Raw genomic sequence first — 13,881 nt, forward strand, 5'->3', positions numbered from 1 at the left:
CTTTTTCTGACAGAAATAAATTCTCAGGTATTTGATTTTTCAATTCCGTATATTTCCTCTCATGTTATACTTCTGACACCTGCTCCTAAGAGAAAGAAATATTTATGGTCAGTATTTTCCCCACTCACCTGGCAAGTATGGATAGTTGTAATAACACTAATAGTCTTTACATCGTTTCTTTTATATCTGTGTTCTAGACTGGAAGGTTATATTTTCTCTAAGAGGGTCAATCCATACACAGACTATAAGTATTCTCTTCTTTACGCACTGGGGATTTATGTTTTTAACGGTATTCACAATTTTTCACATTCTATTGTAAGGCATTTAATTTTATGGTCATTTATGACCTCTACTGTGATTAATACAGCTTACAATTGCAACCTTGTATCGTACCTAACTTCTCCAGTTTATGAAGATCCCATCAATACATTTAAACAATTTGAAAAAACAGGGTTACTTTGGGGTACCGATGACATAGCGTGGATAGATGAATTTGGTACAGCTCCAAATCCTTTAATGAAAACTATTAGTGAAAGACATTTTGTTACTGAAAATCTTGAAGAGCTTAATAATTTAGCAAAGGATGGGAAAATAGCACTCATAGGAGAACTACTCAATTCTGGATACTTGGCAAATTTGGACTTCGTTTCAAAGGATACCGAAAAGAAGATTCGTGCTATGAGAGAGCATGTTGAGATTGCGTATACTGGAATAATTTTCCATCAAATGTCGCCTTTTGTAGTAACATTTAACGCTTTTCTTAGACACCTTCAAGAGTCAGGTATACTTTACCAGTGGGAACTTGAAATTTGTCGTGAGTTGAAGATGCCGGGTAAAGATTTGGATACAAGTGATGAGTCATTTTCATCTCTAACAATCAATGATATTGTGGGTTCGTTTTTTGTGCTTGTAGTTGGTTTAATATTAGCAGTAATAAGTTTCATAGCTGAAAAAATCAAAGATGAGACAACAAAACAGAAGAAGAGGTGCAGGCGTTGCTGTGAATAATATTGATACTACTTAAAATAAGATATTTTCTACTTTCTGTGTGTTAGAGAGATAAGTAAAAAAGAAAACTTTCCAAGATGATACTAAGAACACGGATTTGAAATAAAAATATTGCATGTTACAAGTGTAAAAGTCTGAATTGAGAAATACACATTTTATTGTATTTCTTTCCATAGTCAAGAAATATACAAATCATCCTAACTATCACTTATCTATGCATTGTCATTAATGATTGCTAGAAGAACCACTTATCATTCGGTGTAACACTCAGTTTCATTAGCGTCGTTAAAAGGAGACATCTTGTCAAGAGTCTGACCTCAAACATCACAGAACTGATATCAGGCCTGGCTGAAAGAGGTTCAGTATGTCATAGTAGTTGAAAGTACATCTCAGCAGCTCCAATAGTGTGAATTTGAACATTGATATATTGAAAATAGTGTAATTGACTTTAAACAACATGCGGGTTATAGAACGCACTTAATCATTAAAATCTTCACATAATCACCGACAGTAATGTGTTCCATATGCGAAATCACAAGATCCACAAAACACCAGGAGATTCCAGAGCACATCATCAAGAACCGCAGCTATGTATAACAGGAGGAGGAGAGAATTCGTATCATAAGTTCCTTTATGTGTCTGTCATACACAGTTTAAAATAACGTAAGAGATGGCTGATTGGATCATATTTCATTTTCAAATTATTATTGGAGTCCACTTTCTATGATTTTGTCACCATTGTCGAACTGAAATATTGTTGGTGATGAACAGCGGTTTGGAAATTTTTTATCTAAGGCTTATCTTTCTCCTACTATTATTCTTTGCCGATGTTGTTTTGCCGTGAGTTCTGTAGGGTATCATCACCTTAGACATAATTCTTTGCAACACACCTAAGATACTGACCACTGTAAATATACTTGTGGCAACTAACCACACACTCACAATTTGGCCTTGAAATTCAGAGAGATGTCTCATTTTGCATAACTGAGTCTAATTGCTGGAACACACACCTCCGCGCTACCTGCATGACATACTACACACATTCGACTAATACACAGCATAGAGCGTGTATACTCTATGTACTCATCCTCAGTGTTATCACACCACGCATCTTATATGTTGTCACTGACAGGTAATTGCACTGTTTTGAGAAACCAAACGAATATCATTGAATGATATTAGAATGAAGATTGAATTGAGTTGAGTTTGAATTTAACGTCCCGTTCAGCAGCGAGGCTATATAAAACTTGGACCTATTGATTAACGTGAAATCCGAACCACATGAGCTCCCGCCTGGAATCGAATCCGGGTCTCCCAAGAATTAAGATTGATTCCTATGTCGTTTAATTTTGAGAAATGTAAATCGTTTGCAGAGTATACGTCATATGGCTGGATGGGTTCAAACTATTGAGCATTCTCTCTAATAGGGTTGTGAATAGTGGAAAATTGTGTCCTGAAATATTATGAATTATGATGCTTCTTGTACTAATTTATAATCGGAAGGATGATGGTATGGCAGAGCCTAATTATTCAAGTTTTGCTTTCCTACGTAGTTACAACTAGGTCATGATGTCATGTAAGCAACATAGCATTTGATGTACAAGATGTGAAAGGGCAGTTGATTACAGGACACAAACCAGATTGTTTAAGAAAATTCTCACAGGTAGCAAGAAGCTCGTCAATTATGAAGACTAGATAGGCCAAAAATAATGAATTTCGAGGTCATACGCTGGCCAAACAGTCAAATAAAAAGACTAGTACTAAGAGATTATTAGGCGAATTTTGCACGTCATACGCTGGCCATGCAGTCAAATCTGACAAATATTATTTAGAGATTATTAGCTGAGTTTATTATACCACAATACAATGTTGTTGGTAATTTTCAGAACATTGGTGAAAACATTCTATGCTGCCGAACCGAGCCACACTAATTGAAGTGAACTGAAGTCCATAGAGAAGTAAATTTATGCAAGAATCTCCTGGAAAACCCTCGTGAACGAGTTACCTGAATAATATAATAACAATTGGAGCAAAGTGGATATATTTCCTAAATTTTAAATTGAATAAAGAATGGTTTGTAAAAGTCAAGTTTCCGGAACCTGTCTTCAGACAATAAGTGTTTCAAACACAAATTGTTCTGTGTTTACTTGGAATAGTGGAGTTAATTCACTACGAGTCTAAACGAAAGGTCGAACCATCAATACTAACCCATACTGAGAACAGTTGGAGAAGATGTGTGTGTTATTGTGTGTCAAAAATATAATTCTTCAGTGAATATAAATTAAGTCCTTGTGTGGCAAGAGGACGAAAAACCAACCAAAAATAAATTTTTAAAATCTTGAGAAAATTGAACTGATGCTGCAGTCAGAAAGTTCCAATTATTAGACCTAGTTGTTTCAACCTATAGCTTATATCCTGTTCTCACGTTGCTTCAAACCAAGAGGCGGTAGGAGCTACTGTGCCCAGGATGAAAAGAATAGGTGTTGTCCTGAGACCAAAGATCTGGCAGAAGGGTGGCTTTAGATTGCGAAAAATGATAGTTTAGATTTTAGTCAGCTTTGGTTTTTATTTTGAGATAAAACAGTAAATGACCGAAATATTGCAAAACTTTTGACTCAACCTGGCGTTATTACAAGTTTGAGTATTACGATATTTAGCTACAATTTTAACTTATACACTGAGAAAAAAAGGACTAGGATTTCCGTGTGGATACATCGTATTTACGCGGGTGCGCTCCTTAAGTAATGTAATTTCATGTATAAAAGTACAGCAGGTGGGAACACCATGCCAAGTCTGGAGTTCGGCGTCGAACTAGACCCGCTGTGATTGGATAATTTTATTCACATGATTGATTTCGTGTTAAAAACTATTACTCTCGTAAGGTAGGGAGTCACAGATTTAGAAAGAACCAAGAGGGGACACTCGTAGGAAGGCAGTAACAACATTATATACGTAAGTTACCAACGTCGGAATGGGTATGGCGTTAATTCTAGATTTGAAATGGTGGTCCCACAATACAAAATTTTCGCTGGACGGTGGTGTAGATCGTACTATTGATGAAACAACATTACTCAATGTGGTGACGCGCGTAACCTGGTAAAAACTGCATTTACATGCCGACTGGATTTTGCATTTTTCTCCGTGTAAGTTATATGCGACGTGGCTTATGCTTTAATGTGGTAAAGGAATAATATGCACTTTTCATGAATCAATAAAATTAAACCAATTTTATCAGTTTGCTTTCTTTAAATCTTTTCAAAGAAATAAATATTAGCTTGGTCAACACACTAATATCAATAATAAAAGATAACACAAAACATGACGTATCCAATCTGATTTATATACAGTTTTAAAATAATTGAATCTGTAATTAATGAAACGACGTAACTCACTTTATGGAGAAAGTGAGTTATTTGTGCTGAACTGTTCCATGACGTAGTTGATCATTTTATGTTGAAAATAAGTAATTCTCAAGTAGTGACATATCAGAAAATGCACTGCCGAATTCCCGTTCACTGGAGAAGCAACATTACTCCTGGAGTTCTGGTATTTCTACTCTTAACATTTACATCATTTTAGTTATATGAGAGTATATACACTTGACACAATTCTGTTTGTAATCTCCTCCAATCCAACAATGAATCAACAGTTTCGGTTGTAAGTTTTACTTAGTTTCTGTATTGGTAAAGGAATATAACTAAGCAAAATTCAACCAGAAAGGAATGTTCCATTTGAAGTTGAATTGAGTAAAACGATAATTAAAAACAAGTTGAAAGGCAAGAGATGTGTGAGACTATAAATGTGTAGTAATTAAGAGGTCAAGAAAGTCCCCAAAATTTATCAATCAACTTGAAGGTTACATAAAACTTAGTAAGAAAAGCTGGGAACTTTCAGTTTTGACTTAAGATTACATGCAAAATGTATCTCTGTGAATAATTCGTATACAAGATTTATTTTATATCCATTATTTAACATATTTGAATTTTCTAAGTACATAACACCAATACTTGAGAATGGTATTTCTATTTGTATGATGAAACTCAAGGTTCCAAGAGACCAAACATACGTAGTAATCTCATGTTTTCAGCATTATATAGATAATTACGTGACATAACGTATTCATGAATTTCGCCTTTTCTCTGATAGCTGCGGAGTCCAGAACAGGAACCATAATGCTAAATTATTCAATGCAACTTAAATGAGTTAAAAAGGGAACGTGTAAAGTGGGGCTTGATCTAGAAATTATTCTTATTTATAATACACAGTTGAGCGCATCTATAATTCCATCAAGGACACGTTACTAGGTTACCTGTTAAGCTTATCAAACGAATCCAATCAACACACACACCTAATGCACTTTAACTATTTGTTACTCTATAGTTTCAATTATTCCACATTGAGTTACTACAAATAATTAGCTATAATTAAGCCACCAATAATCCATTAAACATCATTGAGTAATATAGTCAATTATCAAACAGAGAACATTCAAAGTATTTCATGAGTACTAATCCATCTTAATCTGCTTCCAATTCTAAACACACTATTTGCCCAACATAAAACCTAGCAACTCAAAATCATAATGTAGGCATGTGAGTTATTTCATAACATTACTAATCCGTGACTTTCTAGGTTCATTCCATATCAGTCTCATTCCCAACATTCTTCCCGTATACACAAATAGATTTGACCTTATACAGAACAACTGATGATATATTCAACATAATAAGATAATAGCAGAGCTAACTGAACCTAATTCCAATTACATATGGCTGTAAGATTTTTACTATGCCTTGCTAAAATGAAACATTTTTAGTTTAATTTAATATTGCCTTCTTCTGCAAGGTCATTTAAATCTTACAAATGGTTTGGAGTCGTTAAAAATTCCTTCCAAAATGTAACCGGATATACATTCCTAAATAAGTTTGTCAAATAACTGTACACTCCACTAGATCAAAGAAACTCACAGTGACTGCTTAATGTTGGTGATGCGATTGACTTCGAGGGCTAGTGGTCTCGCCTGTATAAGAAGATTGTGAATTCCATTGAAACTGAAAATCTTTCATGAGATAACTGGAATACCTTCCAAACACCTTTCTTTATATAGTTTCAGTACTCTGGAAGCTGTCCTGGGACTGTACTAGCATAATCGCGTATAGTCTTATTTTTTCAGCATAGATTCATTCCGAGGCTTACAGGGGAACGACATGTAACCTTGCCACAAAGAAAAGAAGATGATAGAAAAAAGGAATTAGATGGAACCAAAATAGGAATTGAATCAAGAATATACGCAGAGTATTCCAGTCGAATTGAAGATATTTTATAAAGAATTTGTTGGAAGCAACAATTCGCAAAGACTACTTTTCACTTTTTAAGTTCTTTCAATCAATAGCCAGAACATTTGTAATGTTAAGTACTGTTTCCAATATATATCCTATATTTGTTTTGATGTAATTATGTTGTGAATGTCATGTAATATCTCTAGTGCTTTTTCAAAAATGTATGTAATATATGCTTAAATGTATGTAATACATTTTTAAAATAAATTTGATTTTACATCAACAGGACAAAAAGTTTGCAAAATAAATAAAATAAAATAAAATAAATAAACAACAAATTTTAATTTATGACTCCAAACTACTGCATTTTTTTTTATTTTCATTGAATTTTCCTCACCAAGGTGAAATGCTTGAAGTCCAGACTGTATATTTAAACTATTTGTGTGACAATGTTCTTAAAATATAATGAAACCTAATATTTGATTTTACCCTAATTTTCCTAAAAAAAATAGTTTTTTGTTTCTCCTAAAAAATATGAGTCCCTGAAATTACTATGTTTCGTAAGTTAGACCCTATAGATTCACTTCGATTACATGCGAACTTGTAATTGTAAAATTTGTTTTCTGTATTAACTTGGTTAAACGTTAAATAATTTATGGTTAATTTTTACATATAAATTGGTACTAAATAAATAAACTGATTACAGTTGCTGCTTCATTGCGTATTACATATTTCATTCATCCTAATAGCTTGTATTAGAACACCTAGGAAGGAAAGGAAAAATATACTATGTTTATGTGACGAAAGTGTATTTGCTCTGTATCAGGGAAGCCCCGAGCTTGAAATATGTCCCGTTACCGATGGGAAAACCACAACATTTTTCACTCTTTTGTCATATTGCAAATCAAATTCTAAAATATGCTTCCTCGACAGCGATTAGAAGATTAAGTCAATCTCTGTACGAAGGATGAACTGAAAACGTGAAGATACCACAGGACAGCCCACACTACCGGCTGTGTGAAGATATCTTGTGCTCAGAGTTGCAACACGATAAGTCGCACAACATACTTGCAGAGTGAGTTTGCAAGTACGATTAAACGTCATTTTAAGTGTCAGGACGTGTTTGCAGGCTTCAAACCCTGCGGCTTAATTTCGAAGATACACTGACGCCAAGCGCAAGGATTTCTGTCGAAATGGTGATCAACGGAAATATGAGGGCCATTACGAAACTTTTGCCCGCGAATTCCATTTCTATTTTCACCATAAGAGTGTTCTATAGCTTTACATTCACAAGTGGACACAGCAAATATATAAAGGAGTTTAGGTAAAGAAAATTTTTAATGATCTGTAAATGAAGTACACACCATTAGTTTCCTTTTAAAAAAAACAACAAAAAAACTGTAAGGCTCTTTCGACTATGAGAAATATCTGCTTTCGAAAATAGGACTGGCGATAGCGTTTCTCACTTCTTTCCCTGTATGGAGAGAAAACTGTACACCCTTTGAACATCCATTTGCTGACCACCTCATATTACGGATGTTAAATACCTGCGGCATTTGGTTTTCTTAATCTATTATGATTTATTCAGACTGCACTATACGAGTAATGAGGGTAATTTTATCCAGAACCGCTCTAAATAAAAGCCAAACGAGGTAGTGATAAATTGACCTTTTTAATAAATTGCTTGCTTGCTTGATTTGAGTTTTAGCGACCCTTTCAGCAGCGGGGCTGTATGAGACAGAGACCTACAGCTTAACATAGGATTCAAACCACACGAAGTCCGGGAGGTATAGAATCCGGATTTCCCATGTCAAAAGTGAATACCCTAATCACTTAGCGAAAAAAGAACTCGCTTTTCTAAGTGCCAATGTAACTTTCGAGTGGAGTGACACAGCAGCTTGTAAGATAAGAGTCGTAATTGCGACATTAAAAGTCTGTAAATGAAGCGTGTCAAATCTACCATGACAGAACAAAGATCAGTGATATTTTTTTACTGTGAACTAGGCAGAACTGAAATGTAAGTATTAGTGTTGTGAAAAAACGGTTTTTTTTCTGTGAAGTTTTTTTTTCAATAAAAAACGTCGTTCTTTTTCATGTTTCTTTTTTCAAATGTCTGTTTTTTTTCTGGCAACTATTATTTATTGATTTATGTTGCAGATTATTGAAATAATCAACAGAACTTGAGTCGAAACCCTCGTAACTTACAAATCGTTTCTTTCTTTGTACGAAATTTCACACAATTAAATCCCCACGTTAAGCGGGTTTGCATATCCAAGCTCCTAACTATGAAAACATTTACGATCACTCCAACCCCAATCATTTCACATATTAAACCTGTTGTATATAAGTTATTAGGACATAAAATTGAATATAATTTATACGAAAATGACTTTTATACATTGCAAGAGTTGTAACATCCAAATATTCACCACAAACTTATAGTCGTATCGGCATAAACAAAAAGAAGTGTGGAGCAGGAAACCACTTTATATAAAAGTCAAAAGAGGATCAGTGAAGACATACTAACTGGTGCCGGTTCGCGTTGAGACACGGGGCGCATAACATCGCCTCTCTGTCCGTGCTGTACTATTGTATCTGCTTTGTTTTGTCGAATAGTGCAGTTTGATTTTTTTTTTCTCTGTGACTTAGTGATTTGGTGAAGTGTGTATTACAAGTCCTTTGTTTCACTTGTGAGCAACAACATTTATATATATATATATATATATTCTGTAGTTGACGTGTAACGTCGAGTGTAAGCAATATGAGTTGTATGAGGTCTAATACGCTCCGAATTAATTTCGTAACTGTGCGTCAAAAGCCTACGTCTATTCATATTCATGAATGGATTCGAAGTGTTTTCAAGTTAACAATTGACCAAGTGTTAAGTATAGAACTGGACTTTATTCGTAAACTTTTGTACATCAAACTAGTTAGTAAAGTGCTATGTGAACGTATTCTTTCTGGTACCAACGGCACCGTGACTTATACCAATACTGATGGAGATCATGTGTTACCCATTGATTTGGCAGACAACTCTGTTGTTGTTGTAAAAGTCTCTTTATGTCCAATGGAACTTAGTGATACCCAGTTAAGTCGTGTACTCTCCCAGTATGGGGATATTCAGAATATTGCTGATGAACAGTACTCTACTGATCATATTTATCTCACCCGCACGGGTCGCAAACTCGTCAAAATGACTGTTAAACGTAACATTCCATCCTTTGTTACTGTTTGTGGTTTACGTCTTTTTGTCAGTTACGCCGGTCAAATCCAGACCTGCGCGGTCTGCAACTCTCAGGACCATTTTGTACAGGACTGTCCTAAGAAGAGAACTCCACCTTTACCCAGGTCTACTTCTGTGTCTCCAGGTGTCCGCATGCCGTGCAACCTTCCAGTGGAAACATCAGCTCCCGATACCGGTTGTTACAGTGCATTTCCTGTTCTACAGAAGGATACCCACATACCCGCGTCGTCCCCGATTTTGCCACCTGCAAGTGCTGCATCTAGTGTTCCCGACATTCATCCCGTCCACCCTTCCATTGCTGACAGATCACCTAGTATGGAAGTGACACCTACTCCCGATGCTGACGAGACAGGTGTTCCATCTCCAGTTCCTGTGACTGACCAGCCACTTCTACTAAACTCTGAGGTAGGTGATAGAAATACAATAGAGGGGCACAGTGCTACCCCTTCAAGCGTTCCTCTCGCACTTGGTTCCATTGACACCACTGGTTTTGAAGATGCTACTAGTGATACCATAAGTGATTCCGATCTGAGTGTAGCATCCTGCGAAAAGCGCAAGTTAACTCAACTTCAGTTTAACAGTAGTGCAGTGTCTAAAAATTCTAAAGGTAATCGCAGTGATGAAACAACAAGTGGTCAGAATGTTAGGAAAACACGAGCTTCGACCAAAAAGTTGAAATCTGTTGTTCAATCAGACGGCGAATAGTGCATTGCCCATCTTTGGTATCAATAATTTATATTGTTTATATATTTCCTCCTTGTTTCTACTTTACACATGTTCTTGTTCCCGCATTGCTTTACTTTCATGTATTTACTTTGTATATTTTTTGTAATGTTTAGTTTTCGTTTTGCCACAGTCAATTTAAATCGTCTTACTTCTCCGGTCAAATTACACGCACTACGAGATTTTATATATCAGGAAGAAGTTGATATTCTGTTTGCTCAAGAGGTGGCAGTACCCGATTTTCCAGACATCCCTAATTATTCATGTGTTTCACGCTTCACTGAAAATGGTTTAGGAACTGCTATTCTATACCGCAGTGATATTGACTTTCAAGCGCTTCTCCAAATGCCTACTGAACGTATCACCTTAGGAACACTAGAAAATATACGCCTGTGTACAGCATATGCTCCAAGCGGTTCGAATCATGCACGAGAGCGCAATAGTTTCTTTAATACTGAGCTTGCTCAAGCGTTACATAATGGTTCTTCTCCTTGTATATTAGCCGGAGATTTTAATGCTGTTTTGGCACCAATAGATATGACCCCAAATTATACCTTCTCAGCCAGTCTGTCCAATTTAATTGACACCTATGATATCGTCGACGTGTGGCGACACTTATTTCCAACCACGCCTGGCCATACTTTCTTTACAGGGACGAGTTCCTCAAGATTGGATAAATTCTATATCAGTCGCACTCTTATACATCAGGTTCAACACATGGCTGTGGTCCCAGTCTGTTTTAGTGATCATCATGCTGTACTCATGACCATCAAACTACCAGCCCAAAAATTTCTCAAACGTAGCCCATTGTGGTACTTTAATACGTCAATTTTACGTGAGCCCGAATATGAAGCTCTGATACATGCTGAATGGAAAGGCCTCCTTCATGTGAAACAACGCTACAAAGGTTCTCTCATGCAATTTTGGGAAAACCGTGTTAAACGAACTTTTTGCTCTGTGACCAAACAATATTGTCGAACTAGAAACGCCGATCATTATCAGCAATATCACTACTATACTGGTCTATTGCGAGATTACATGATAGAACAACAACGCGGGGGTCAAGTCCGACCTCAAATTCAGCAGATCAAAGCTCATTTATTAACGCTGCATAAACGACGTATGCAAGGTTTTATGATTCGTAGCAAAACACGTCAATATGATGACACTGAACAGGCAAGTATCCACCAAATACGCAAGGAGCGCACAAGGGGCAGACAAAAATTGATTTCTAAAATTAAGGGTGAAGATGGCCGTGTGTATGAGGGCGTAAACGTCATGACTTGTTTTCTTGATTATTATAAACAATTATATGCTCAACCTCCTACTAGTTGTACTGATTCTTCTATACTAGAGTATATTCCCTCTGTTTTAACGGATGATGATCGAGAGTGTCTATCGGGTCCGTTCACAATAGACGAGGTCAAACAGTCCATCCGATTAGGCAAACTAGGAAAGTCCACAGGTATTGATTCTCTACCACTAGAATTCTATGTTACATTTATAGATATTTTAGCTCCTTTTCTCACCGACCTTTTTAATGAATACCGCACACATTTTGTTTTAGGCCAGTCTCTCAGAACGGGCATTACTGTTTTGGTCCCCAAACATTCATCAGCATCTAGTGTTACAAATTTCAGGCCACTAAGTCTCTTGTGCACGGACCTAAAACTATTAACTCGTTGTCTGACGATCAGAATGAAAACATACCTTGAAAAGCTGTTAAGTCCTTGCCAATACGGTCTTGGCCACAATAATCCTATTTATAAGGCCTTATCCAATCTCAGAGATTTTATTTCCTTACATGAGTCCGCCGATCCTTCTTCGGTAGCTATTTTATCCACCGATTACTCCAAGGCCTTTGACAGAATTAATCACAATTATCTCTTCCAAGTTTTAGCTAAATATGGATTTGGTGACCTTTTCATTTCTCTTATCAAAGGAATATATACGAAACGAATTACCAGGTTAAAGCTAAATGGAGGTTTAAGTGCTCCCATCTCTGTTTGTAATGGTATTCTACAAGGGGACACAATGTCTAGTATTTTATTTAGTTTATCTTTAGCGCCTCTTGTATATGCGGCACACCGCCTACTCCCTGGTGTTCCTGTGTATAACAACAGTCTAGCAGTGCAATCATACATTGATGACACACACTATATATTACGCAATGACGCAGATCTGGAATGTATACAGAAGTTACTAAACCTTTATCAACACGCCTCAGGCGCGCAACTTAATAAAGCAAAAACAAAAATATTGTGTTTACATGAACAATATCAGTCTCTGTATGGTAGAACGTTTGACACTGTTCCATCAATCAAAATACTTGGTATTGTATGGTATCCTACTTTACAACAGACTATCACGAAAACATATGAAGTCATAGCCTCTAAGATCCGAAGTCTTTTAATAACGCATAAATCACGTAATCTTAGTCTTTTCAGTAGAAATTTGTTTCTTAAAACTACTGTGTTTAGCTTACTATGGCATTCTGCACAGATTTTCCCGTTACCAAAGCCTATCTATAAGTCTTTAAACAGTCAGGCGTTGTTTTTTCTCTGGCATAATAAAACTTTAAGAGTAGGTCAACAACAACTACTTTTGCCTGCAGCAAAAGGAGGAATAGAGTTCATGGATATTGGAATTCAGTCACGTGCTCTGCTTGTGCATAGAAGTTGTCGTATGGTTTGTTCCCACCCCGATTCGATTACTGCTACGGTTTTCAATGTCTGTTTTCAGTGTATTGACCTTGTGCTTCCGATTCCTATCTTTCCTTGGGCGATTAAATTCCCTCACCTTCGCGATGTAGTACTTGATATGCTGTATGCAATAGTCGCACGACAGCAGATCGAAATTAGGTCAGTCAAAGAAATATACTGGCACTATCAGAGCACGTGGGTATCTGTTACGCCACACGTCATGCTTCACGTGCCATGCAAAAACTGGAGTAACATCTGGAAAAACATAACTGCCAAGTTTTTAACTCACAAACAGAAAGAAATGTGGTATTTTATTGTTAATAATGTATATGAAACGTCTGCTAGGCTCTTTAATCTAGGAATCACCTCTACAAATGTATGCTATTATTGTAATCAGATAGACACTCTTGAACATCGATTCCATAACTGTTTTGACATACCACCCATTTGGCAGGCTTTTAGCACTATACTTAGTAGAATATGTCGTACCTCACAAACTGTTTTTAGCGTACATAATGTAATATTATTTCCAGATTTTCATTACTTTCCTAGCTATAAACATAATGCTGTGATCTGGTTTACTGTACAAACTATCATGTTTATTCTTGTAACAGCACGACCATTGTGTCTTGAAATGTATGAGATGTATTTAACATACCAGGCTATGAAGCTCTCTCCTGTATGTAAAAGAAAGTATTTTGCCAACTACTTATCTGCAATAGCTCCCACACTTTTTTATGATGTAACCCACAAACAAAAATGAACTGAACCGGTAAGTTTTTTTTTTCTTTCTTGAATAATGTTTTTATCTTGAATAATATTTTACACTTTCAGTGAGGCTGTGAATAGTAAATATCCTTGTATATTTCTCTGTATTTCAATGGAAATAAAGTTATTAAAAAAAAAAAAAAAAAAGGTGCCCTCC

General features: G+C 36.1%; 1 protein-coding gene across 1 annotated transcript; it reads left to right on the top strand.

Annotated features, from left to right (window-relative positions):
• The first annotated feature begins 342 nt into the window (after nt 1-342).
• LOC145670020 (uncharacterized) lies at nt 343-1,008 on the top strand. Its single transcript, XM_081738362.1, has one exon. It carries the CDS (start codon nt 343-345, stop codon nt 1,006-1,008), a length of 666 nt encoding a protein of 221 aa, XP_081594488.1.
• Nucleotides 1,009-13,881: the final 12,873 nt, after the last annotated feature.

This window comes from Thermobia domestica, chromosome 14 (assembly GCF_964235325.1).
Source record: "Thermobia domestica chromosome 14, izTheDome1.hap1.1, whole genome shotgun sequence".
NCBI lineage: Eukaryota > Metazoa > Arthropoda > Insecta > Zygentoma > Lepismatidae > Thermobia > Thermobia domestica.

Excerpts from the sequence above, each read along its gene's own strand:
- LOC145670020 (XM_081738362.1), top strand. The coding sequence starts at position 343 with ATGACCTCTACTGTGATTAATACAGCTTACAATTGCAACCTTGTATCG.